Source organism: Cherax quadricarinatus, chromosome 3, assembly GCF_038502225.1.
Source record: "Cherax quadricarinatus isolate ZL_2023a chromosome 3, ASM3850222v1, whole genome shotgun sequence".
Lineage (NCBI taxonomy): Eukaryota > Metazoa > Arthropoda > Malacostraca > Decapoda > Parastacidae > Cherax > Cherax quadricarinatus.
Genome location: NC_091294.1, coordinates 43,767,923 through 43,792,485, shown reverse-complemented (window position 1 = coordinate 43,792,485; position 24,563 = coordinate 43,767,923). Strand labels below are relative to the sequence as shown.

General features: G+C 39.7%; 1 protein-coding gene across 1 annotated transcript in view; it reads right to left on the bottom strand.

Moving 5' to 3' along the window:
- The window catches only part of LOC128692835 (disintegrin and metalloproteinase domain-containing protein unc-71), a 740,447-nt gene that overhangs the window by 213,045 nt on the left and 502,839 nt on the right, over positions 1–24,563 (bottom strand). Inside the window, exons 19-20 of the mRNA XM_070093277.1 lie at positions 16,710–16,914; positions 14,709–14,847 (exon numbers count right to left, since the gene is read on the bottom strand). Coding sequence (XP_069949378.1) covers positions 14,709–14,847; positions 16,710–16,914 — 344 coding nt within the window. The remainder of the gene's footprint in view (positions 1–14,708; positions 14,848–16,709; positions 16,915–24,563) is intronic.

Here is a 24,563-nt window from a genome sequence, read left to right as displayed (position 1 = left end):
AAACTTTGACCATTTTTTTTGAATAAATCAGCGACTTTGCAGTGTATTTTCGTATGGTATTTATTGTTGTATTCTAGTTTTCTTGGTCTCATTTTATAGAATGGAAGACATATTACAGAAATTGAGATGATTTTGACTGGTTTTACAAAGGAAAGTGCCTTGAAATTGAGCTCAAAGTAGCAGAAATGTTCGATTTTTACCAAACTTCAAAAGTACACAAATCGTGCCAAGCGTGCAATACACGTCAACTGGTGAGTCTAATATTCTTTCACAAGTGCACCAATAATATTTATACCATTTTTTACACTAATGCAGTAGTCTGCATAACAGTAAATCTTATATTTTTTGTGAAAATAAAAATTCAAAGTGGAAAGCAAAAGAATATAAGAGGGGCCTTGAGACGTTACTAATGACTAGAGGAAATGTCATTTTAGTGCTAGGAATGTCTTTCTTGTTTATTCTGGACCCTATTCGGAAATTGGCATCTTTTGAAATTTGTGTGAAATTGGCAAAATTGCTAAATTCTGACCACTGTACTGGATAGTTGAATTTCATAAATGAGTGGTTTCTTGCACCCATTCGATAGAAAAAATGGAGTTCTAGCGAACTATTCATGTTTTTTGTCGACTAGTACAGTGAAATTGGCCGAAAATGGGGCTCAAAGTGGGCAAAATCGCCGATGCGTAAACATCGCCGAGACCGCTAACTTTGCGAGAGCATAATTCCGTAAGTTTTCTATCAAATTTCAAACTTTTGGTGTCTTTATGATCGGGAAAAGATTCTCTATCTTTTCATAAGAGAAAATAATTTTTTTTTTTTTTAAATTTGGCCGACCCTGAGAACGAGTTTCGGAGAGGGCCTGTCGACCCTCAAAGGGTTAAGAACGTTCCAGACCTGCTGGAAATATTCAAGTGTTGTATATAAGGCATCTGTGCAATGTAGTGTATCTAATAATGTACAAAAAGAGGAGCATATCAGAAGTTCAATTTCAGATTTGTACACAAATATAAAGCAAAATACACATTAGAATTAAAAGTAAATAAGAGAATTAATTAGGTATAACACTATAATGTGGCTGGATATTAGAGTACACAAAATAATAGTAGAGGGAAGCTGGTAAGTCAGACTTGGGTTGTGAGGATAGGAAGTACATGTATATACTTTACACTTTGAAAATCGAAGTTCAGTAAATCATTGGTCATCACCAATGGGTGATGATGATGTCTGAGACCTTCAGTTAAGGTATGGTAGGAAGCTGGAAAGACACTTGGGCTTTTCCTTTTACAAAATTCTTGTCTCTTCTGTATATGACCATTTTGTGTATGTGCAGTACACTTATTTGCTCAAATACTGTGTGTCTTGTGTTTGGTATTTAGTTTATCATGCAGAATAATTTTAGTGTTCAGTGACTGTTGCATTTACTACCTTCTCTTGTATATCAACCTGTTGCTCTACCACTGTCTGTGAAGGACATTCTAGTATCCTTGCACCTTTGTTTGTTTATTGCCATTGCCTCTTTTTCTCTCTGTTGATGGTGCTAGGAGATATTCAATATTAATTCTTGTGTATTCTTTGATAATCTTGCACAAGTTTACCATGTCTTCTCTTATCTTCATATCAGTCAGTGAAGGCAAATTTAATGCCCATATCCATTCTTCATAAATTGCATATTAGTTCTGATAGTAATGCTATGACAAGTCTCTGACAACTAGCAGAGTACAAATAGGAATCGGATGTGTCTCGTGCTCAGCACATGGGCTTAGCACTTAATATTATTTATTATTATTATTGTTATTCTACCTTGTCTAGATGTTTTTCAAGTGCAGATACGATACAACTGCCTATGTTTCAAGTTTTGCTGAGCAAATGTTGCAAACAACTTTTTCAGCATTTCCCCCAATATTTCTAAGGCTATCTTAAAGTTGACTAGTATCACACAATAGTTTCTCATTTTCATTCTGGTGAACTTACTGTGACAATGTTTTCTCAATGACAACTGCTTGGTCCCTTTCTCTGTGTTGTCTTTAATGTTACTACACAATCTTTATTCTTTGTGTGGCCTCTTTTTGCTCATTTCTATTACATAGTATTTACCAACATTAAATTCTATTATCCATTTCTTATTCCATTTGTTCAATTCATCCATGTATTCTTGCAAAAATAATATATCCTTTAATGAGGCTATTTATGTAAGGTACTGTGTTGTTCATCTTTGCTTTTAAGCCTCACATATTGGTAATGAAAATGAAAGTACAGGCTATCTGTGTTGACTGTTGCTCATAAATTTCTTGGCAAGTTCTGTTCTGCATCAAATCATCCTAAAGTGCTTTGTGGACATATTGCTGTTACAGGTCCAGCTAGTTGTATAGTGACTGGAGTACATACTTGTGCTGTATCAAGTAAAGAAGGAAAGGAGATGGGAAATACTCTCATAAAAGAGGCCACTGGCCTGTTTCCAAGTAACGTTCAGCCTGATCTCAGGTCTTGGCTGCTGGTACCTAATGTGCCTCACTGCATGTTACTTTATACAGTAAAGGTGGCCAAATCTTTATGACCTAAGAGCCATACACACCAATTTTCATATATCTATGTGGGAAAATTTAAAAAAAAAAAGTTACCTGATGATGATGAATAATTTTAAAGCAGTGGCATGAGAATGGGAAGTACACATGGATATTGTGTCCCAAGCTGTATAAGATGTGAGTAAATGAGCATCATGCAGCCTGCATGTTGTGACTTGGCTACATCTGGTATATGGTCTCAAGATATTATTAAAATATATATTTATGGCAGTAGTTATTTTAGTGAAAATAACTATACAATAACCTGAATTATTTCCTAGTTCAAGTTCACAGATGTAGTTTATTATGAGGGAGGGAAGGAGTATGTGTTAGTTGCTTCACTCATGTACTTTGTACACTCTTTCAATGACAGGAGTAAAAATTGCAGATGCCAGAAAACACCCCTATTTTTCCTGACTATTTATCCTAAGATTAACAGTTATATGTCCAATTTCTAAAGGTACTGTAATTTTACACATGTGATATACATTTACCATATATGATTGAAGTCAAAGCTACCATTTAAAAACATCTTATCTCCCTGCCACACCTCATCATCAGTTACCTGATTAACACATCCATAACAAAGTAGACTTACTCTCGTTATTTGTAATTCCCCCATTTTACACTTGCACTCACTCAAATGATTGTAAACATAACATTCCTAATAGTATAGCTATTGCCTAATAAATCTTAAGTTAGCCCTAAGTTTGCCTGAAATACTCTCCCAATATAAGAGCTTTTATAGAAACAGTGTATCATGCCAAGATAAAACCATTCCCATTACTAATTGTAATATCGTTGTGTTTTGTACTACCTCACTATTATAAATCTAATTAATGTTAATCACTTCAGTTACCTAACTTTTATATCAGTATGCAATAACGTATATTAACCCTTAAACTGTCCAAACGTAGGTCTACATTTGCTCGCGCAGCGCTCCGAATGTAGATCTACGTTCAATTTTACATGCTTTCTTATGTAAAAAACATAGATCTACATTCAGAGAGCTACGCGAGTGAATGTAGATCTACGTTTGGACAGATTAAGGGTTAAAATGTACTGCTCCATAACCTGTGTCAATACAGAGTAAGAATTAGGATTAGTCTGCCTGAAATGCCTAGGCATGCTAGAGGCCCTCTCTGTAATTAATATTTTATATGCAAACCACATATTGTAAGCTTTGCAAGGAAATAAACATTTTCATTTTCATGAAGTCCATATAGCATACCGAAGATTCTTATTTTGGGGAATTATGTGTTGATAACTTGCTTGACCTTAGAATGTATCGACTTCATAAAGCGAGGGACAACTGTATTATATATACATACATACAGTACATAAATACTGTATTATGGAATCTGGCTTCTCCCAATATCTCACAACACTCTGCTTGTAAATATTAGTTACTGATGCTGTCGCCTCAGACATAATTCATATTGAAGGTCTCGTTAGAGAAGAACTGTGCCTATATAGAGAATAAAGCAATAGTATAAAAAATGCTCAGCTGTTTTATGTCATGTTTAAGTTGTACACTATCAGCTTTTAATTTTTTCTATTATTCTACAGTGCCATTAATGGTCCTCAACATTTTCATGTACAAGGTGATAGCAGAAATTTTTAAGAGGCTCTAGGAAATATGTCCAATAATAAGACAATAATCCTACAGTATCAACAAACGTCCTATAGTAGAAGTAGCCATTAAAAAACAAAAATAATTTATAGGATATCCACAGATTGAAAAATCTAAACTTTAAACAAACAGAACAACAGTACACATACCAGTAAAACTTGAATTATCATAATACAATGCACAGTGGCCTAATAGCTAATAATATTAATAACCAATATTCATTTATTAACTGCATATTCTCTGTATGTATGTATGTGTGTGTGTATAATATATATATATATATATATATATATATATATAAATATAATATATATATATATATATATATATATATATATATATATATATATATATATATATATATATATATATATATAAGCAAGGAATTCGCAAAAGCAGGCGAAATATACACAAACACTGATCTCTGGCCGAAGGAGACTTGAACCTATGAACCTTGGAATAAGGTACGCAGTGCTTTACCATCCTCACCACACTGGACCAATACCTTGGCGCCCAGCTCACGTCTAGCGTGAGCTGGTCGCCAAGGTATTGGTCCAGTGTGGTGAGGATGGTAAAGCACTGCATACCTTATTCCAAGGTTTGTAGGTTTGAGTCTCCTTCGGCCAGAGATCAGTGTTTATATACGTATATATATATATTTACATTTTTTATTTTTTTTTTCAACAAGTCGGCCGTCTCCCACCGAGGCAGGGTGACCCAAAAAAGAAAGAAAATCCCCAAAAAGAAAATACTTTCATCATCATTCAACACTTTCACCACACTCACACATTATCACTGTTTTTGCAGAGGTGCTCAGAATACAACAGCTTAGAAGCATATATGTATAAAGATACACAACATATCCCTCCAAACTGCCAATATCACAAACCCCTCCTTTAAAGTGCAGGCATTGTACTTCCCATTTCCAGGACTCAAGTCCGACTATATGAACATAACCGGTTTCCCTGAATCCCTTCACTAAATATTACCCTGCTCACATTCCAACAGATCGTTAGGTCCCAAGTATCATTCGCCTCCATTCACTCCTATCTAACACGCTCATGCACGCTTGCTGGAAGTCCAAGCCCCTGGCCCACAAAACCTCCTTTACCCCCTCTTTCCAACCCTTTTGAGGACGACCCCTACCCCTCCTTCCTTCCCCTATAGATTTATATGCTTTCCATGTCATTCTACTTTGATCCATTCTCTCTAAATGACCAAACCACCTCAACAACCCCTCTTCTGCCCTCTGACTAATGCTTTTATTAACTCCACACCTTCTCCTAATTTCCACACTCCGAATTTTCTGCATAATATTTACACCACACATTGCCCTTAGACAGGACATCTCCACTGCCTCCAACCGTCTCCTCGCTGCTGCATTTACCACCCAAGCTTCACATCCATATAAGAGTGTTGGTACTACTATACTTTCATACATTCCCTTCTTTGCCTCCATAGATAACGTGTTTTGACTCCACATATACCTCAACGCACCACTCACCTTTTTTCCCTCATCAATTCTATGATTAACCTCATCCTTCATAAATCCATCCGCCGACACGTCAACTCCCAAGTATCTGAAAACATTCACTTCTTCCATACTCCTCCTCCCCAATTTGATATCCAATTTTTCTTTATCTAAATCATTTGACACCCTCATCACCTTACTCTTTTCTATGTTCACTTTCAACTTTCTACCTTTACACACATTCTCAAACTCATCCACTAACCTTTGCAATTTTTCTTTAGAATCTCCCATAAGCACAGTATCATCAGCAAAAAGTAACTGTGTCAATTCCCATTTTGAATTTGATTCCCCATAATTTAATCCCACCCCTCTCCCAAACACCCTAGCATTTACTTCTTTTACAACCCCATCTATAAATATATTAAACAACCATGGTGACATTACACATCCCTGTCTAAGACCTACTTTTACTGGGAAGTATTCTCCCTCTCTTCTACACACCCTAACCTGAGCCTCACTATCCTCATAAAAGCTCTTTACAGCATTTAGTAACTTACCACCTATTCCATATACTTGCAACATCTGCCACATTGCTCCTCTATCCACTCTATCATATGCCTTTTCTAAATCCATAAATGCAATAAAAACTTCCCTACCTTTATCTAAATACTGTTCACATATATGCTTCAATGTAAACACTTGATCTACACATCCCCTACCCACTCTGAAGCCTCCCTGCTCATCCGCAATCCTACATTCTGTCTTACCTCTAATTCTTTCAATTATAATCCTACCGTACACTTTTCCTGGTATACTCAGTAAACTTATTCCTCTATAATTTTTACAATCTCTTTTGTCCCCTTTCCCTTTATATAAAGGGACTATACATGCTCTCCGCCAATCCCTAGGTACCTTCCCCTCTTTCATACATTTATTAAACAAAAGTACCAACCACTCCAACACTATATCCCTCCCTGCTTTTAACATTTCTGTCATGATCCCATCAGTTCCAGCTGCTTTACCCCCTTTCATTCTACATAATGCCTCACGTACCTCCACCACACTTACATTCTGCTCTTCTTCACTCCTAAAAGATGGTATGCCTCCCTGGCCAGTGCATGAAATTACTGCCTCCCTTTCTTCCTCAACATTTAAAAGTTCCTCAAAATATTCTTGCCATCTACCTAATACCTCCCTTTCCCCATCTACTAACTCCCCTACTCTGTTTTTAACTGACAAATCCATACTTTCCCTAGGCTTTCTTAATTTGTTTAACTCACTCCAAAATTTTTTCTTATTTTCATTAAAATTTCTTGACAGTGCCCTCCCACTCTTTCATCTGCTCTCCTTTTGCACTCTCTCACCACTCTCTTCACCTTTAAGATAAGATAAGATGAGATTTCGTTCGGATTTTTAACCCCGGAGGGTTAGCCACCCAGGATAACCCAAGAAAGTCAGTGCGTCATCGAAGTGCGTCATCGAGGACTGTCTAACTTATTTCCATTGGGGTCCTTAATCTTGTCCCCCAGGATGCGACCCACACCAGTCGACTAACACCCAGGTACCTATTTGCTGCTAGGTGAACAGGACAACAGGTGTAAGGAAACGTGTCGGAATGTTTCCACCCGCCGGGAATCGAACCCGGGCCCTCCGTGTGTGAAGCGGGAGCTTTAGCCACCAGGCCACCACTCTCCATATACTCTGCTCTTCTTATAACACTTCTGCTTTGTAAAAACTTCTCGTAAGCTACCTTTTTCTCTTTTATCACACCCTTTACTTCATCATTCCACCAATCACTCCTCTTTCCTCCTGCCCCCACCCTCCTATAACCACAAACTTCTGCCCCACATTCTAATACTGCCTTTTTAAAACTATTCCAACCCTCTTCAACCCCCCCACTACTCATCTTTGCACTAGCCCACCTTTCTGCCAAGAGGAGCAATTGGTGGAATGATGATGTGAAGAGAGTAGTAAGGGAGAAAAAGTTAGCATATGAGAAGTTTTTACAAAGTAGAAGTGATGCAAGGAGGGAAGAGTATATGGAGAAAAAGAGAGAGGTTAAGAGAGTGGTGAAGCAATGTAAAAAGAGCAAATGAGAGAGTGGGTGAGATGTTATCAACAAATTTTGTTGAAAATAAGAAAAAGTTTTGGAGTGAGATTAACAAGTTAAGAAAGCCTAGAGAACAAATGGATTTGTCTTTTAAAAATAGGAGAGGAGAGTTATTAAATGGAGAGTTAGAGGTATTGGGAAGATGGAGGGAATATTTTGAGGAATTGTTAAATGTTGATGAAGATAGGGAAGCTGTGATTTCGTGTATAGGGCAAGGAGGAACAACATCTTGTAGGAGTGAGGAAGAGCCAGTTGTGAGTGTGGGGGAAGTTCGTGAGGCAGTAGGTAAAATGAAAGGGGGTAAGGCAGCCGGGATTGATGGGATAAAGATAGAAATGTTAAAAGCAGGTGGGGATATAGTTTTGGAGTGGTTGGCGCAATTATTTAAAAAATGTATGGAAGAGGGTAAGGTACCTAGGGATTGGCAGAGAGCATGCATAGTTCCTTTGTATCAAGGCAAAGGGGATAAAAGAGAGTGCAAAAATTATAGGGGGATAAGTCTGTTGAGTATACCTGGCAAAGTGTATGGTAGAGTAATTATTGAAAAAATTAAGAGTAAGACGGAGAATAGGATAGCAGATGAACAAGGAGGCTTTAGGAAAGGTAGGGGGTGTGTGGACCAGGTGTTTACAGTGAAACATATAAGTGAACAGTATTTAGATAAGGCTAAAGAGGTCTTTGTGGCATTTATGGATTTGGAAAAGGCGTATGACAGGGTGGATAGGGGGGCAATGTGGCAGATGTTGCAGGTGTATGGTGTAGGAGGTAGGTTACTGAAAGCAGTGAAGAGTTTTTACGAGGATAGTGAGGCTCAAGTTAGAGTATGTAGGAAAGAGGGAAATTATTTCCAAGTAAAAGTAGGCCTTAGACAAGGATGTGTGATGTCACCGTGGTTGTTTAATATATTTATAGATGGGGTTGTAAGAGAAGTAAATGCGAGGGTCTTGGCAAGAGGCGTGGAGTTAAAAGATAAAGAATCACACAATAAGTGGGAATTGTCACAGTTGCTCTTTGCTGATGACACTGTGCTCTTGGGAGATTCTGAAGAGAAGTTGCAGAGATTGGTGGATGAATTTGGTAGGGTGTGCAAAAGAAGAAAATTGAAAGTGAATACAGGAAAGAGTAAGGTTATGAGGATAACAAAAAGATTAGGTGATGAAAGATTGGATATCAGATTGGAGGGAGAGAGTATGGAGGAGGTGAATGTATTCAGATATTTGGGAGTGGACATGTCAGCGGATGGGTCTATGAAAGATGAGGTGAATCATAGAATTGATGAGGGGGAAAGGGTGAGTGGTGCACTTAGGAGTCTGTGGAGACAAAGAACTTTGTCCTTGGAGGCAAAGAGGGGAATGTATGAGAGTATAGTTTTACCAACGCTCTTATATGGGTGTGAAGCATGGGTGATGAATGTTGCAGCGAGGAGAAGGCTGGAGGCAGTGGAGATGTCATGTCTGAGAGCAATGTGTGGTGTGAATATAATGCAGAGAATTCGTAGTTTGGAAGTTAGGAGGAGGTGCGGGATTAAAAAAACTGTTGTCCAGAGGGCTGAGGAAGGGTTGTTGAGGTGGTTCGGACATGTGCAGAGAATGGAGCGAAACAGAATAACTTCAAGAGTGTATCAGTCTGTAGTGGAAGGAAGGCGGGGTAGGGGTCGGCCTAGGAAAGGTTGGAGGGAGGGGGTAAAGGAGGTTTTGTGTGCGAGGGGCTTGGACTTCCAGCAGGCATGCGTGAGCGTGTTTGATAGGAGTGAATGGAGACAAATGGTTTTTAATACTTGACGTGCTGTTGAAGTGTGAGCAAAGTAACATTTACGAAGGGGTTCAGGGAAACCGGCAGGCCGGACTTGAGTCCTGGAGATGGGAAGTACAGTGCCTGCACTCTGAAGGAGGGGTGTTAATGTTGCAGTTTAAAAACTGTAGTGTAAAGCACCCTTCTGGCAAGACAGTGATGGAGTGAATGATGGTGAAAGTTTTTCTTTTTCGGGCCACCCTGCCTTGGTGGGAATCGGCCAGTGTGATAATAAAATAAAATAAATATATATATATATATATATATATATATATATATATATATATATATCTATATATATATATATATATATATATATATATATATATATATATATATATATAAGCGACTATTGGCAGAAAGGTGGGCTAGTGCAAAGATGAGTAGTGGGGGGGTTGAAGAGGGTTGGAATAGTTTTAAAAACGCAGTATTAGAATGTGGGGCAGAAGTTTGTGGTTATAGAAGGGTGGGGGCAGGAGGAAAGAGGAGTGATTGGTGGAATGATGAAGTAAAGGGTGTGATAAAAGAGAAAAAGGTAGCTTACGAGAGGTTTTTACAAAGCAGAAGTGTTATAAGAAGAGCAGAGTATATGGAGAGTAAAAGAAAGGTGAAGAGAGTGGTGAGAGAGTGCAAAAGGAGAGCAGATGAAAGAGTGGGAGAGGCACTGTCAAGAAATTTTAATGAAAATAAGAAAAAATTTTGGAGTGAGTTAAACAAATTAAGAAAGCCTAGGGAAAGTATGGATTTGTCAGTTAAAAACAGAGTAGGGGAGTTAGTAGATGGGGAAAGGGAGGTATTAGGTAGATGGCGAGAATATTTTGAGGAACTTTTAAATGTTGAGGAAGAAAGGGAGGCAGTAATTTCATGCACTGGCCAGGGAGGTATACCATCTTTTAGGAGTGAAGAAGAGCAGAATGTAAATGTGGTGGAGGTACGTGAGGCATTACGTAGAATGAAAGGGGGTAAAGCAGCTGGAACTGATGGGATCATGACAGAAATGTTAAAAGCAGGGAGGGATATAGTGTTGGAGTGGTTGGTACTTTTGTTTAATAAATGTATGAAAGAGGGGAAGGTACCTAGGGATTGGCGGAGAGCATGTATAGTCCCTTTATATAAAGGGAAAGGGGACAAAAGAGATTGTAAAAATTATAGAGGAATAAGTTTACTGAGTATACCAGGAAAAGTGTACGGTAGGGTTATAATTGAAAGAATTAGAGGTAAGACAGAATGTAGGATTGCGGATGAGCAGGGAGGCTTCAGAGTGGGTAGGGGATGTGTAGATCAAGTGTTTACATTGAAGCATATATGTGAACAGTATTTAGATAAAGGTAGGGAAGTTTTTATTGCATTTATGGATTTAGAAAAGGCATATGATAGAGTGGATAGAGGAGCAATGTGGCAGATGTTGCAAGTATATGGAATAGGTGGTAAGTTACTAAATGCTGTAAAGAGCTTTTATGAGGATAGTGAGGCTCAGGTTAGGGTGTGTAGAAGAGAGGGAGAATACTTCCCGGTAAAAGTAGGTCTTAGACAGGGATGTGTAATGTCACCATGGCTGTTTAAGAAGCCCCTATCACGAGCCTTTTCCATCCTATGGAGAGGGAGCATGGACACGGGGGTCGTCCCTCAGTTACTAAAAACAACAGACATAGCCCCACTCCACAAAGGGGGCAGTAAAGCAACAGCAAAGAACTACAGACCAATAGCACTAACATCCCATATCATAAAAATCTTTGAAAGGGTCCTAAGAAGCAAGATCACCACCCATCTAGAAACCCATCAGTTACACAACCCAGGGCAACATGGGTTTAGAACAGGTCGCTCCTGTCTGTCTCAACTACTGGATCACTACGACAAGGTCCTAAATGCACTAGAAGACAAAAAGAATGCAGATGTAATATATACAGACTTTGCAAAAGCCTTCGACAAGTGTGACCATGGCGTAATAGCGCACAAAATGCGCGCTAAAGGAATAACAGGAAAAGTTGGTCGATGGATCTATAATTTCCTCACTAACAGAACACAGAGAGTAGTCGTCAACAGAGTAAAGTTCGAGGCAGCTACGGTGAAAAGCTCTGTTCCACAAGGCACAGTACTAGCTCCCATCTTGTTCCTCATCCTCATATCCGACATAGACAAGGATGTCAGCCACAGCACCGTGTCTTCCTTTGCAGATGACACCCGAATCTGCATGACAGTGTCTTCCATTGCAGACACTGCAAGGCTCCAGGCGGACATCAACCAAATCTTTCAGTGGGCTGCAGAAAACAATATGAAGTTCAACGATGAGAAATTTCAATTACTCAGATATGGTAAACATGAGGAAATTAAATCTTCATCAGAGTACAAAACAAATTCTGGCCACAAAATAGAGCGAAACACCAACGTCAAAGACCTGGGAGTGATTATGTCGGAGGATCTCACCTTCAAGGACCATAACATTGTATCAATCGCATCTGCTAGAAAAATGACAGGATGGATAATGAGAACCTTCAAAACTAGGGAGGCCAAGCCCATGATGACACTCTTCAGGTCACTTGTTCTATCTAGGCTGGAATATTGCTGCACTCTAACAGCACCTTTCAAGGCAGGTGAAATTGCCGACCTAGAAAATGTACAGAGAACTTTCACGGCGCGCATAACGGAGATAAAACACCTCAATTACTGGGAGCGCTTGAGGTTTCTAAACCTGTATTCCCTGGAACGCAGGAGGGAGAGATACATGATTATATACACCTGGAAAATCCTAGAGGGACTAGTACCGAACTTGCACACGAAAATCACTCACTACGAAAGCAAAAGACTTGGCAGACGATGCACCATCCCCCCAATGAAAAGCAGGGGTGTCACTAGCACGTTAAGAGACCATACAATAAGTGTCAGGGGACCGAGACTGTTCAACTGCCTCCCAGCACACATAAGGGGGATTACCAACAGACCCCTGGCAGTCTTCAAGCTGGCACTGGACAAGCACCTAAAGGCAGTTCCTGATCAGCCGGGCTGTGGCTCGTACGTTGGTTTGCGTGCAGCCAGCAGCAACAGCCTGGTTGATCAGGCGCTGATCCACCAGGAGGCCTGGTCACAGACCGGGCCGCGGGGGCGTTGACCCCCGAAACTCTCTCCAGGTAAACTCCAGGTTGTAAAAGAAGTAAATGCTAGGGTGTTTGGGAGAGGGGTGGGATTAAATTATGGGGAATCAAATTCAAAATGGGAATTGACACAGTTACTTTTTGCTGATGATACTGTGCTTATGGGAGATTCTAAAGAAAAATTGCAAAGGTTAGTGGATGAGTTTGAGAATGTGTGTAAAGGTAGAAAGTTGAAAGTGAACATAGAAAAGAGTAAGGTGATGAGGGTATCAAATGATTTAGATAAAGAAAAATTGGATATCAAATTGGGGAGGAGGAGTATGGAAGAAGTGAATGTTTTCAGATACTTGGGAGTTGATGTGTCGGCGGATGGATTTATGAAGGATGAGGTTAATCATAGAATTGATGAGGGAAAAAAGGTGAGTGGTGCGTTGAGGTATATGTGGAGTCAAAAAACGTTATCTATGGAGGCAAAGAAGGGAATGTATGAAAGTATAGTAGTACCAACACTCTTATATGGATGTGAAGCTTGGGTGGTAAATGCAGCAGCGAGGAGACGGTTGGAGGCAGTGGAGATGTCCTGTCTAAGGGCAATGTGTGGTGTAAATATTATGCAGAAAATTCGGAGTGTGGAAATTAGGAGAAGGTGTGGAGTTAATAAAAGCATTAGTCAGAGGGCAGAAGAGGGGTTGTTGAGGTGGTTTGGTCATTTAGAGAGAATGGATCAAAGTAGAATGACATGGAAAGCATATAAATCTATAGGGGAAGGAAGGAGGGGTAGGGGTCGTCCTCGAAAGGGTTGGAAAGAGGGGGTAAAGGAGGTTTTGTGGGCGAGGGGCTTGGACTTCCAGCAAGCGTGCATGAGCGTGTTAGATAGGAGTGAATGGAGGTGAATGATACTTGGGATCTGACGATCTGTTGGAGTGTGAGCAGGGTAATATTTAGTGAAGGGATTCAGGGAAACCGGTTATGTTCATATAGTCGGACTTGAGTCCTGGAAATGGGAAGTACAATGCCTGCACTTTAAAGGAGAGGTTTGGGATATTGGCAGTTTGGAGGGATATGTTGTGTATCTTTATACGTATATGCTTCTAAGCTGTTGTATTCTGAGCACCTCTGCAAAAGCAGTGATAATGTGTGAGTGTGGTGAAAGTGTTGAATGATGATGAAAGTATTTTCTTTTTGGGGATTTTCTTTCATTTTTGGGTCACCCTGCCTCGGTGGGAGATGGCCGACTTGTTAAAAAAAAAAAATATATATACACACAAAATAATTTTTTTATAAGTTAATGTAAGTTAATAAAAGGTCAATCTAACCATAGTTCAGCAGAAGTTTTCCTATGCTATTGGCATTCACTTGTCTTATTCTAGCAGCTTTGTTTGCTGCCAGTGTAATCAAGCCAAGGGAACCTGATAAAACCCATGGCAACTTAAGAACCTCAGCAACACACTTGGGGCACCCAAAGTGCTACTGAAAATCACACCAAGACTAAGTCATGCATCTATGCTAAAGCTATTCTGAATAGCAGCATTCATATACAATATATACCTTCACTTCGTAGTATAACCGGAAATACTGTAGCTTGACCTTACTCTTCCTGTTACTCATTGCTATTTGCAAGACAATGTCAGCTGCATACTCTTGTGCTAAGAACGCTAATTTTCATTAACAATTATTAGGAATCGATTAAAATGGTTAGGTATAGGAAATTTACTGAATGAATTATGGCTTGGCTACTATACTGTAGGACATGTGCTTGTGATACTGAAAACTTCTTGTCAACATGTTGAAGTGAGGTTTCTCTGCTGACTGCAGCACAGTAAGTAACAGCACGAGGGACAAGCAAGTGGTTGGTTTCCTCTCATAACAGTCATAGTTGATTATATGAAAATAAAATATAATGTGCTAATACAAAGAAATTAAAGCCAAGCATTTTGAGTGATAGATCGGGCCATGAAGAGAGACAGAGAAGAATGGGATTAAGGAGAGATGTAATGATAATAAAAAATAATCTAAGTATTGCTAGGCTATTTTAGACTAAGATCATACTGACCTTAGACACAGGGAGAAATTTTTGTGGACTACCACTGACCTGTAGCACAAAGCCATGAACGCAAACGCAAAGAACACCCCGCCCATTCCTGACACCAACCCAACTACGAGGTACACTGTGTCACTTCCCTGCTGCCCAACTGTGGCATCACAATGTGGTCGCCCCAGCCATTGGTGCAGGAGTCGCAAGGTGGGTTAGCAGCAGGATTTGGGATTACAGATGAAATTTTTTGTGGAAGGAGTGATTTTTGTGTCCACAATCACAGGTTGTGCAGTCAGGGTCAGATGGTTAGACCACACAAGTGGTAATCAGGATGATGGCGTAGTGATGGTGAGTCAACCAATGTGACGGTCGCAGCCAAGATGGCGGACCGAACAGGGTGGCAGACCAGGCGAGCGAATTGTTGAGAGGGGGAGGACACAGCACCCAGGGCGGAAAGAGAGCAAGGGGAAACAAAGTTATGAACACAAACTTTCACAATACAACCCTTTAAATAATACCTAGCATGTCATTAATCTATAAGGGTTTGTGTCCTTGTCACCTTCTAATAGTTTTAGGACCACTGTTGTGTAGGAAATCTTTTCTTGCTGGACAGAAACAGAACTTTCAGACAGCTTATCAAATCAAGCATTTGTGTGACAAACTGCAGATTTAATTGAAATCATTAAAATAAAGCACCTAATGATCTTTTTATTTGCTTTTATGATAAGCCTCTGTTTATCTATCATAAGGCGAGCATGAGATACACAAAGAACATAGAAATTTTCTTGCCACATTGCAGAAAGTAGCAAGCTAGGTGAAAGTAACATGAGGAGACAGAAGCACCAATCAGCAACCCAATGTGCTGAAAATAAATTGATGACATGATGACAGCTGGAGCACCTCAAAATGACACAGATGGCACATTGATGCAATCCACAGGTGGTCCATAGATTGTCAACACAAGAGCTTCGGACACATTAAAAGTCATCTGATCCAAAACAAGACCCATTAAACACTTCAAAAATTACAACTTGAGAGTTTAGAACAGAAGTCTGACTATCACCAAAATCATAATATTTATATAGAAGCTTTAAGATTTTTGTGTTCAACATGATTAAAAAGAATTTTGTGCAAGATTTCTATCATCATTTGTGGTTACATTTTTTGGCATGTAAGATAACTACTGATAAGGTGTTGAGCATTTAAATGTTATTACAGCCTATGAAACTTGTATGAAAATGAGACCTCCGTGATGGATCAGATGAGGGAAAGAGGGAGCGAGGGGCAGGGGAGCTGCTAGTTGCCACAGCCAGGGAAATGCCCATACCAGTCCATCTACAGTACAGTACTTAGCAGGGTGTTATTTTTCATTAACGAGAATACATGGCAAAGACACTGGGGGGAAGATATTATGAGTACCTGTAGCAAACTGCTATTAGAGTGAAAAAAAAGAAAACGGCTCCTACTCCACCTACAAGTAAGAGCACCATAGCCAGCCTTCCAAGACCTTCAGTGTTGCTGCTTTGATCTGCTGTTGGGAGGTACAAGAGATAAGTTAAAGAGGATGTATAAGCAATGTAGAACAAAACACACACACACACACACACACACACACACACACAAAGTTATAATAAAGCAACACTTGAGTTCAGTGTGACAAAACAGGAGACTTCAGCTCTGTCCACACAAAAATATTTATGAACGGCTTAGGACTTGATGGAAGTCGAACACCAACCAACTCCGGATAATAAAAACTTAATAAAATCCTAAATGAAAAAATAAAAATGGAAAATGAACTACAGTATAGGATACATAATGTCTAGATTCATTCAATACAATTTAGAAATAAAAGGCAAAATGCTATATTACTTGAATATAAAATTTTATATTTTTTAATGTTCAAATTCTATCACAGTTATCAATACCTTCAAGTTGAACCCATAGGAGAAATGCAATATCCCAATGTTGCCAACATAGAAACATTTGAGTGGTTCAGCATTGCCAACCATTCAGGCTCACCATATTGCGTGTTGCGTCCTTGTTTTAGATCAAAGGAGCTGCTGGATGTATTAGATGGTGGGGTCTTCATCGTGGGTGGTGGATAGGGTGGCCCTTGAGAATCAACTGGGTTAGGTGTGGTGTAGAGGGAGCTGTTGTCGAAAATGGAGCAGTCTACCCCAGTCCAACCCGGGGTGCAGAAGCAGGAGTTGACATTGGAGCACACCTGTTAAGGTTGTCAATGGTCAACTCTTAAGCCTGACTCGTTGTCCACTGACTCAAGCCAAAGTACGTTCAGAGGATTCCCCATATTTAAGTATTATTTGCATTTTGTGAAAATTTTTACATTGCAAAATATACTAACTTCCTCTGTAATTCTGAGGATTTCTTTGTACTATATACTAATATATTTGCTATGCCTAGTCTAAGATACGTAATCCAGGTATTACTGCAATATATCAACAACTTTTTTTATGTACGATTTACTGTAGTTAAAATCTATTAGTCGTTACTTTGATATTTAAGTAATGTGAACATTCATGTCATGTTCCTATGGATAGTCTAACAAATACAGTATACTGTGTATTAGAATATTTACAAATTAGCAGAGGTCATATCCACTGCAGATGTGACCCAAACACTCATATCAAATACAGTGGACCCCCGCATAACGATCACCTCCCAATGCGACCAATTATGTAAGTGTATTTATGTAAGTGCGTTTGTACGTGTATGTTTGGGGGTCTGAAATGGACTAATCTACTTCTCAATATTCCTTATGGGAACAAATTCGGTCAGTACTGGCACCTGAACATACTTCTGGAATGAAAAAATATCGTTAACCGGGGGTCCACTGTATAGAATATCCATGTTTGCCATCAAAGCATGAATATCTTAGTGAATGTTTTGCAAACATAAAATAGAATTATTATTATTATTATTATTACTATTGTTATAATCAATTTAGCACCAAACTCAAAAGGGTCAATAAATAAAATTAAGAATATAATAATTTTCAATGATTTCTTCTTCCCTATTTGTTATATGCATGTACAATGATATGTCTTTGTAGTCTTAAGTTAGGCTTAAGCTTGCCTGAAATGCTCTGCATAACTCTGGGCTTTTAACATGCTCTTAAGCATCACCCATTTCTGTAATGTATCATGCTGAAATAAACTTGTATTGTATTTGGGGAAGCCAGTAACTTTTTTAATGTAGATGCCTAATCTTAAGTATAATAAAATCTGATGTCTTCATTGTATAATGAAATATTTTCAAATATATTACTGATCAGAATGACACTCAGAATTAATCAAAAAAGATCATTTAGAACTATCTTATATTGACACATTATATGTACGAATTTAAGTTGCATTAGAAAACAGTGTTATTATTATTATTATAATTAGGGGGAAGATCTAAACCCATAGGGGTCATACAGAAAAAAAAAAGAAATGCTAGAACCATGGCTTTTCAATGGCAAGGTTGCCATCTATATGATAGTGCCATGCCTAGTCATGGGCTGGGTCACAGGGGCACCAACCCCTCAAACACCCTCCAGGTATATGCAGAATATATGTTAAATAGTATACCTCCAGGTATATGCAGAATATATGTTAAATAGTATACAAGTTGTAGTATAAGTGTGCCTGAAATGCTTTGTATAATAAGTGCCTTTCTTTTGAGCATACAACTCTAAGTGTATCAAACTTTATCTGCATCAGAAGTGTATCAAAATTGTAACTTAATGAACTGCAAATCCATCCTTTGTAATTTCTATGCATGTTTCTAAGAAACAAAGATTTTCGTTTTCACGTTTGAAGTAAATATTATGGCCTTGCCCTCTGGGCTGCTCAAGATTTGCAGGCCCTCATATGACACTGGTAAGTTGATTTACAAGCCCTAATATGACACTGGTAAACTGAGTTACAAGCCCTCATATGACACTGGTAAGTTGATTTACAAGCCCTAATATGACACTGGTAAACTGAGTTACAAGCCCTCATATGACACTGGTAAGTTGATTTACAAGCCCTAATATGACACTGGTAAACTGAGTTACAAGCCCTCATATGACACTGGTAAGTTGATTTACAAGCCCTAATATGACACTGGTAAACTGAGTTACAAGCCCTCATATGACACTGGTAAGTTGATTTACAAGCCCTCATATGACACTGGTAAGTTGACTTGCAAGTATCTCAAGATTTCAATGGTAGGACTACACCAACTATTGTTCCTAAACACAATGCATTATTGAACTTCTGAATTATATGGATGTCATTTTCATTGTCATAGTCCTTATTTATGCCTATATTTTAGTTACATTTATAAGGAAGTGCTAAGCCCATAGAGGCTGTACAGTACCTGGCAAATAGGAGCTAATTAGATGACATCCAAATAAGGAAATTTCCAGTTCCTTGGATCAAGAGTCTTTCACCAGCATCAAGGGGGTTTCCAATTGAAAGGCTACAAGATATATCTATAAAGCATAACCAAAAACCAAGATCAACATTTTTACTACTCTCATTCACTTCCAAGATTACGTATCTTATTTTTAGGCAGACAATTAAATCTTTGTCTAGTGTATCTTACACAGCACACTTGTATGATCATAGTATTACACTAATAGATCAATACAAGGTAAATGCACTTACTCATTTACATTACTGGATCAAAACCTGAATTCAATGGCCTTTTTTTTTTCCATTAATCAGGGGAGTTCCTTTTTCTTCACCATGGACTCTCTCCATAGACAACTGGCCTGGGTACTGAGTGCATTCTTATACAAGCTGTGAGGGCATGCATGTTCTGTGGCATGTCACGAGGGTGTGCTGGTAGGTCTTGCCACCCAGTGACTTTAGGAGTTGAAGCATGAGAGAGCATATGTGCTTTCTATGCCTCCATGAATGCACCCACTATGATCAATTGCACAACCATGGTCTTGTATTGGTTATGAGGTCATAAATTTATTTGGCAATAAGGCATATGTAATTTTGTTACTGAGTACACATGGCTTTCCATTATCCAGCAGAACAAGAAAGGCTAATTATGATAATTTAAAAAATGTATATGATTATCTTCAAGACTGAAAACAAAACTGTCATCTTTAGCACAAAACATGCACTACAGAGTATAGTACTGTGCATAGCACTACATAGTATTGTACATAGCACTACATAGTACTGTACATAGCACTAGAGAGTATAGTACTGTATAAAGCACTACAGAGTATAGTACTGTACATAGCATGTTTTGTTATGAATGCAAATCATTCACATATTTACTAAACACATCATCACCGCTGTCAATTACCGTGAAGAAGCTATTTCTTACTTCAGCTTTTTTGCTGTTTCAATAAAACTGTGAATATCAATTCATTATCTTATAAATGTGTGATTTATTAAGTTACCATAAAGCCAACAGGAATTAATATAAATATTATATTATACAGCAACAAATTACTAAGATAATGTAACCCATAGTCTCACAAATAATGCAAAGCTAAACCAGAAATTAATAAGATATTCATTGTTTTGCATATCTGTTATTGTGATTAATTTGGTCTTCAAATTAGTTAATATGTGCAAAAAGAAATTACTGTCAAGTGAAAACCATGTGCACCCCCCCAAAAAAAATAGTTTTAACCAGTTAACCAGACTACCTCAGTGGTGAAAGTTGCTCAAGCTGTAAGCTGTGATGGAGATAAATGGTATAAAATACCAACACAATGGAAAAAATAGACGCAAATGCAGGATCCCATAACACTGCTTTTGTGTCTATTTTTCCACTGTAAGCTGTGAAGTGGGTGCGTGAGTGGGCAGTGTTTTATATTGAATGTATTACCGGTGTTCTTCCTCAGCTGCATCAAACTGCTGTGTTTCTTCTTTTTCATTTTTTCAGGGATTGCCTAAGATATGTTTATGAAATAAGAAGAAACAGCAATCAGTCAGAGACAGACTAATACAAACACACCAACAACACAACTGATACCTTACCTGTAGTACATACCTCCAAGTATCATTCTCTGAAATATATTTTTATTAAAGCAAAATCATATGAAATAGACCTCAAGTGTCCTAAATGAAGAGTCAAATGACAGATCATGTATACTGCAGTGTCTCATTACTCAAAACACTTAAAACAATATTCTCAAGGATAATAAAAATGACCACCGCATCATTTACATTTTTTAAGTTATAGAAGCAGAAGTCATAATTTGAAAGTGTGAATGTGAATGTGAATGTGAGTGTGAGTGTGAGTGTGTGAGTGTGAGTGTGAGTGTGAGTGTGAGTGTGTGTGTGTGTGTGTGTGTGTGTGTGTGTGTGTGTGTGTGTGTGTGTGTGTGTGTGTGTGTGTGTGTGTGTGTGTGTACTCACCTAGTTGTGGTTGCAGGGGTCAAGCCATAGCTCCTGGCCCTGCCTCTTCATTTGTTGCTACTAGGTCACTCTTCCTCCTCCATGAGCTTTATCATACTTCTTAAAGCTATGTATGACTCCTGCCTCCACTACATCACTTTCCAGACTATTCCACTTTCTGACAACCCTGTAACTGTAAGAAATACTTCCTAACATCCATGTGATTCATCTGAGTCTACAATTTTCAACTGTGACCTCTTGTTGTTATGTCCCATCTCTGGAACATCCTGTCTCTGTCCACCTAGTTGATTCCTCTCAGTATTTTATGTCGTTATCATATCCCCCCTATCTCTCCTGTCCTCCAGTGTTGTCAGGTCAAACAAGTTTTGATGCCTTCCTTCTCCCAGGTCGTTTTCCTTAACCTCTCCTCAAAGGACATACCCCTTAGCTCCGGGACCAGTCTTGTTGCAAACCTTTGCACTTTCTCTAGTTTCCTTACATGCTTGGCTAGGTGTGGGTTACAAACTGGTGCTACATACCCCAATATGGGCCTAACGTACACAGTGTACAGGGTCCTGATTGATTCCTTATTAAAATGATAGAATGCTGTTCTTAGGTTTGCTAGGCGCCTGTATGCTGCAGCAGTTATTTGGTTGATGTGCGCCTCAGGAGATGTGCCCAGTGTTATACTCACCCCAAGATCCTTTTCCTTGAGTGAGGTTTGTAGTCTTTGTCCCCCTAGACTGTATTCTGTCAGCAGTCTCCTTTGCTCTTCCCCAATCTTCATGACTTTGCACTTGGTGGGGTTGAACTCCAGGAACCAGTTGCTGGTCCAGGCCTGCAGCCTGTTCAGATCCCGTTGCAGTTCTGCCTGGTCCTCGTCCGATTGAATTCTTCTCATTAACTTCGCATCATTTGCAAACAGGGACACTTTGGAGTCTATTCCTTTCATTACGTAGTTCACAAATACCAGAAACAGCACCAGTCCTAGGACTGACCCCTGGGGGACCCCGCTCATTACAGGTGCCCACTCTGACACCTTGCCACGAACTATGACTCACTGTTGCCTTCCTGATAGGTATTCCCTGCTCCATTGCAGTGCCTTCTCTCTTATCCCTGCCTGGTTCTCCAGCTTTTGTACTAATCTCTTGTGTGGACCTGTGTCAAACACCTTATAGTCCAAGAAAATGAAATCTACCCACCCCTCTCTCTCTTTCTCTCTTTTGTTTTACTGCTATAACCGTGTCACAGAACTCCAGTAGGTTTGTGACACAGGATTTTCCGTCCCTGAAACAGTGCTGGCTGTCGCTGATAAGCTCATTCCTTCCTAGGTGTTCCATCACTCTTCTCCTGATAATCTTCTCCATGATTTTGCATATTACATATACATGTCAGTGACAGTGGTCTGTAGTTTAATGCTTTGTGTATGTGTGTGTGTGTGTGTGTGTGTGTATACTCACCTAGTTGTGGTTGCAGGAGTCAAGTCACAGCTCCTGGCCTTGCCTCTTCACTGGTCACTATTAGGCCACTCTTCCTGCTCCATGAGCAGTATCATGCCTCTTCTTAAAGCCTCCACTACATCATTTCCCAGGCTATTCCACTTCCTGACAATTCTGTGACTGAAGAAATACTTCCTAACATCCTTGTGATTCATCTGAGTCTTCAACTTTCAAGTGTGACCCCTTGTTGCTGTGTCCCATCTCTGGAACATCCTGTCTCTGTACACCTTGTCGATTCCTCTCAGTATTTTATATGTCATTATCATATCCCCCCATCTCTCCTGTCCTCCAGTGTCATCAGGTTGATTTTCCTTAACCTCTCCTCATAGGACATGCCCCTTAGCTCCAGGACTAGTCTTGTTGCAAACCTTTGCACTTTCTCTAGTTTCCTTACATGCTTGTTTAGGTGTGGGTTCCAAACTGGTGCTGCATACTCCAATATAGGCCTGGTGTACAGGGTCCTGAATGACTGTATGTGTGTACTCACCTAATTGTGGTTGCAGGGGTCGAGACTCAGCTCCTGGCCCCACCTCTTCACTGACCACTACTGGGTCCTCCCTCTCCCTGTTCCATGAGCTTTATCATACCTCATCTTAAAATTATGTATGGTTCCTGCCTCCACTACATCGCATGCCAGACTATTCCACTTCCTAACAACTCTGTGGCTGAAGAAATACTTCCTAACATTCCTTTGACTCACCTGAGTCTTCAGCTTCCAGTTGTGACCCCTTGTTTCTGTGTCCCATCTCTGGAACATCCTGTCTCTGTCCACCTTATCTATTCCATGCAGTATTTTGTATGTTGTTATCATGTCTCCCCTGACCCTCCTGTCCTCCAGTGTCGTCAAGCTGATTTCCCTTAACCTTTCTTCGTAGGACATTCCCCTGAGCTCCGGAACTAGCCTTATTGCTAACCTTTGTACTTTCTCTAATTTCTTGACGTGCTCGACCCAGTGTGGGTTCCAAATTGGTGCTGCATACTCTAGTATGGGCCTGACATACACAGTGTATAGCGTCTTGAACGATTCCTTACTAAGGTATCTGAATGCTATTCTCAGGTTTGCCAAGCGCCCATATGCTGCAGCAGTTATCTGGTTGATGTGTGCCTCCGGAGACAAGCTCAGTGTTATGGCCACCCTAGATCTTTCTCCTTGAGTGAGGTTTGCTGTCTTTGTCTGCCTAGCCTATACTCTGTCTGCGGTCTTCTTTGCCTTTCCCCAATCTTCATGACTTTGCATTTGGCGGGGTTGAATTCGCGAAGCCAGTTGCTGGACCACATGGCCAGCCTGTCCAAGTCTCTTTGTAGTCCTGCCTGATCTTCATCTGATTTAATTCTCCTCATTAACTTCACGTCATCTGCAAACAGGGAGACTTCAGAGTCTATCCCTTCCATCATGTCATTCACATATACCAAAAATAGCACTGGTCCTAGGACTGAAACCTGTGGGACCCTGCTCGTCACAGGCACCCACTCTGTGTGTGTGTGTGTGTGTGTGTTTATGAGCTACTTCGTATGTACACACTGGCTTCGTGTGCATTAAATTACTCTGTCAGTTCTAGAAACCTTTTTGTCCTGATCCTGCCCTTATTTAGCAGCTATGTTAGTGTACATTTGCTCACTGGCAGTTTTGTCTGACCTAAGTGCCTGTGCATGCACTCACTTGTGTATATGTGTCAGCCTACATGTGTTGACCCAAACTTTCCTAGCGGGCTTTCCTTCTTTACTAAATGTTATGTGCTCTATGTATGATATTCAACTCTCCAGAGTAGGGTTTGTGACCCCCAGCTACCAGTGATGCAGGGCCAAACACTAATCACACAACATGCAACCACAAAAAGATGATTTGTACATCACGTCTAGCAGAGGTATCATCTGGGATCCCGGCTGTGTTGCGGTTGCACGATGATTCTCATTGTGATGGCACTCCTGGCACCCTGGTTCCCCTTCTGTTTCTTCCTCTCTATAATTATTCAATTCACACTAACCGTGCTTCAAATATCGCTCTAGGTTTGCACTAT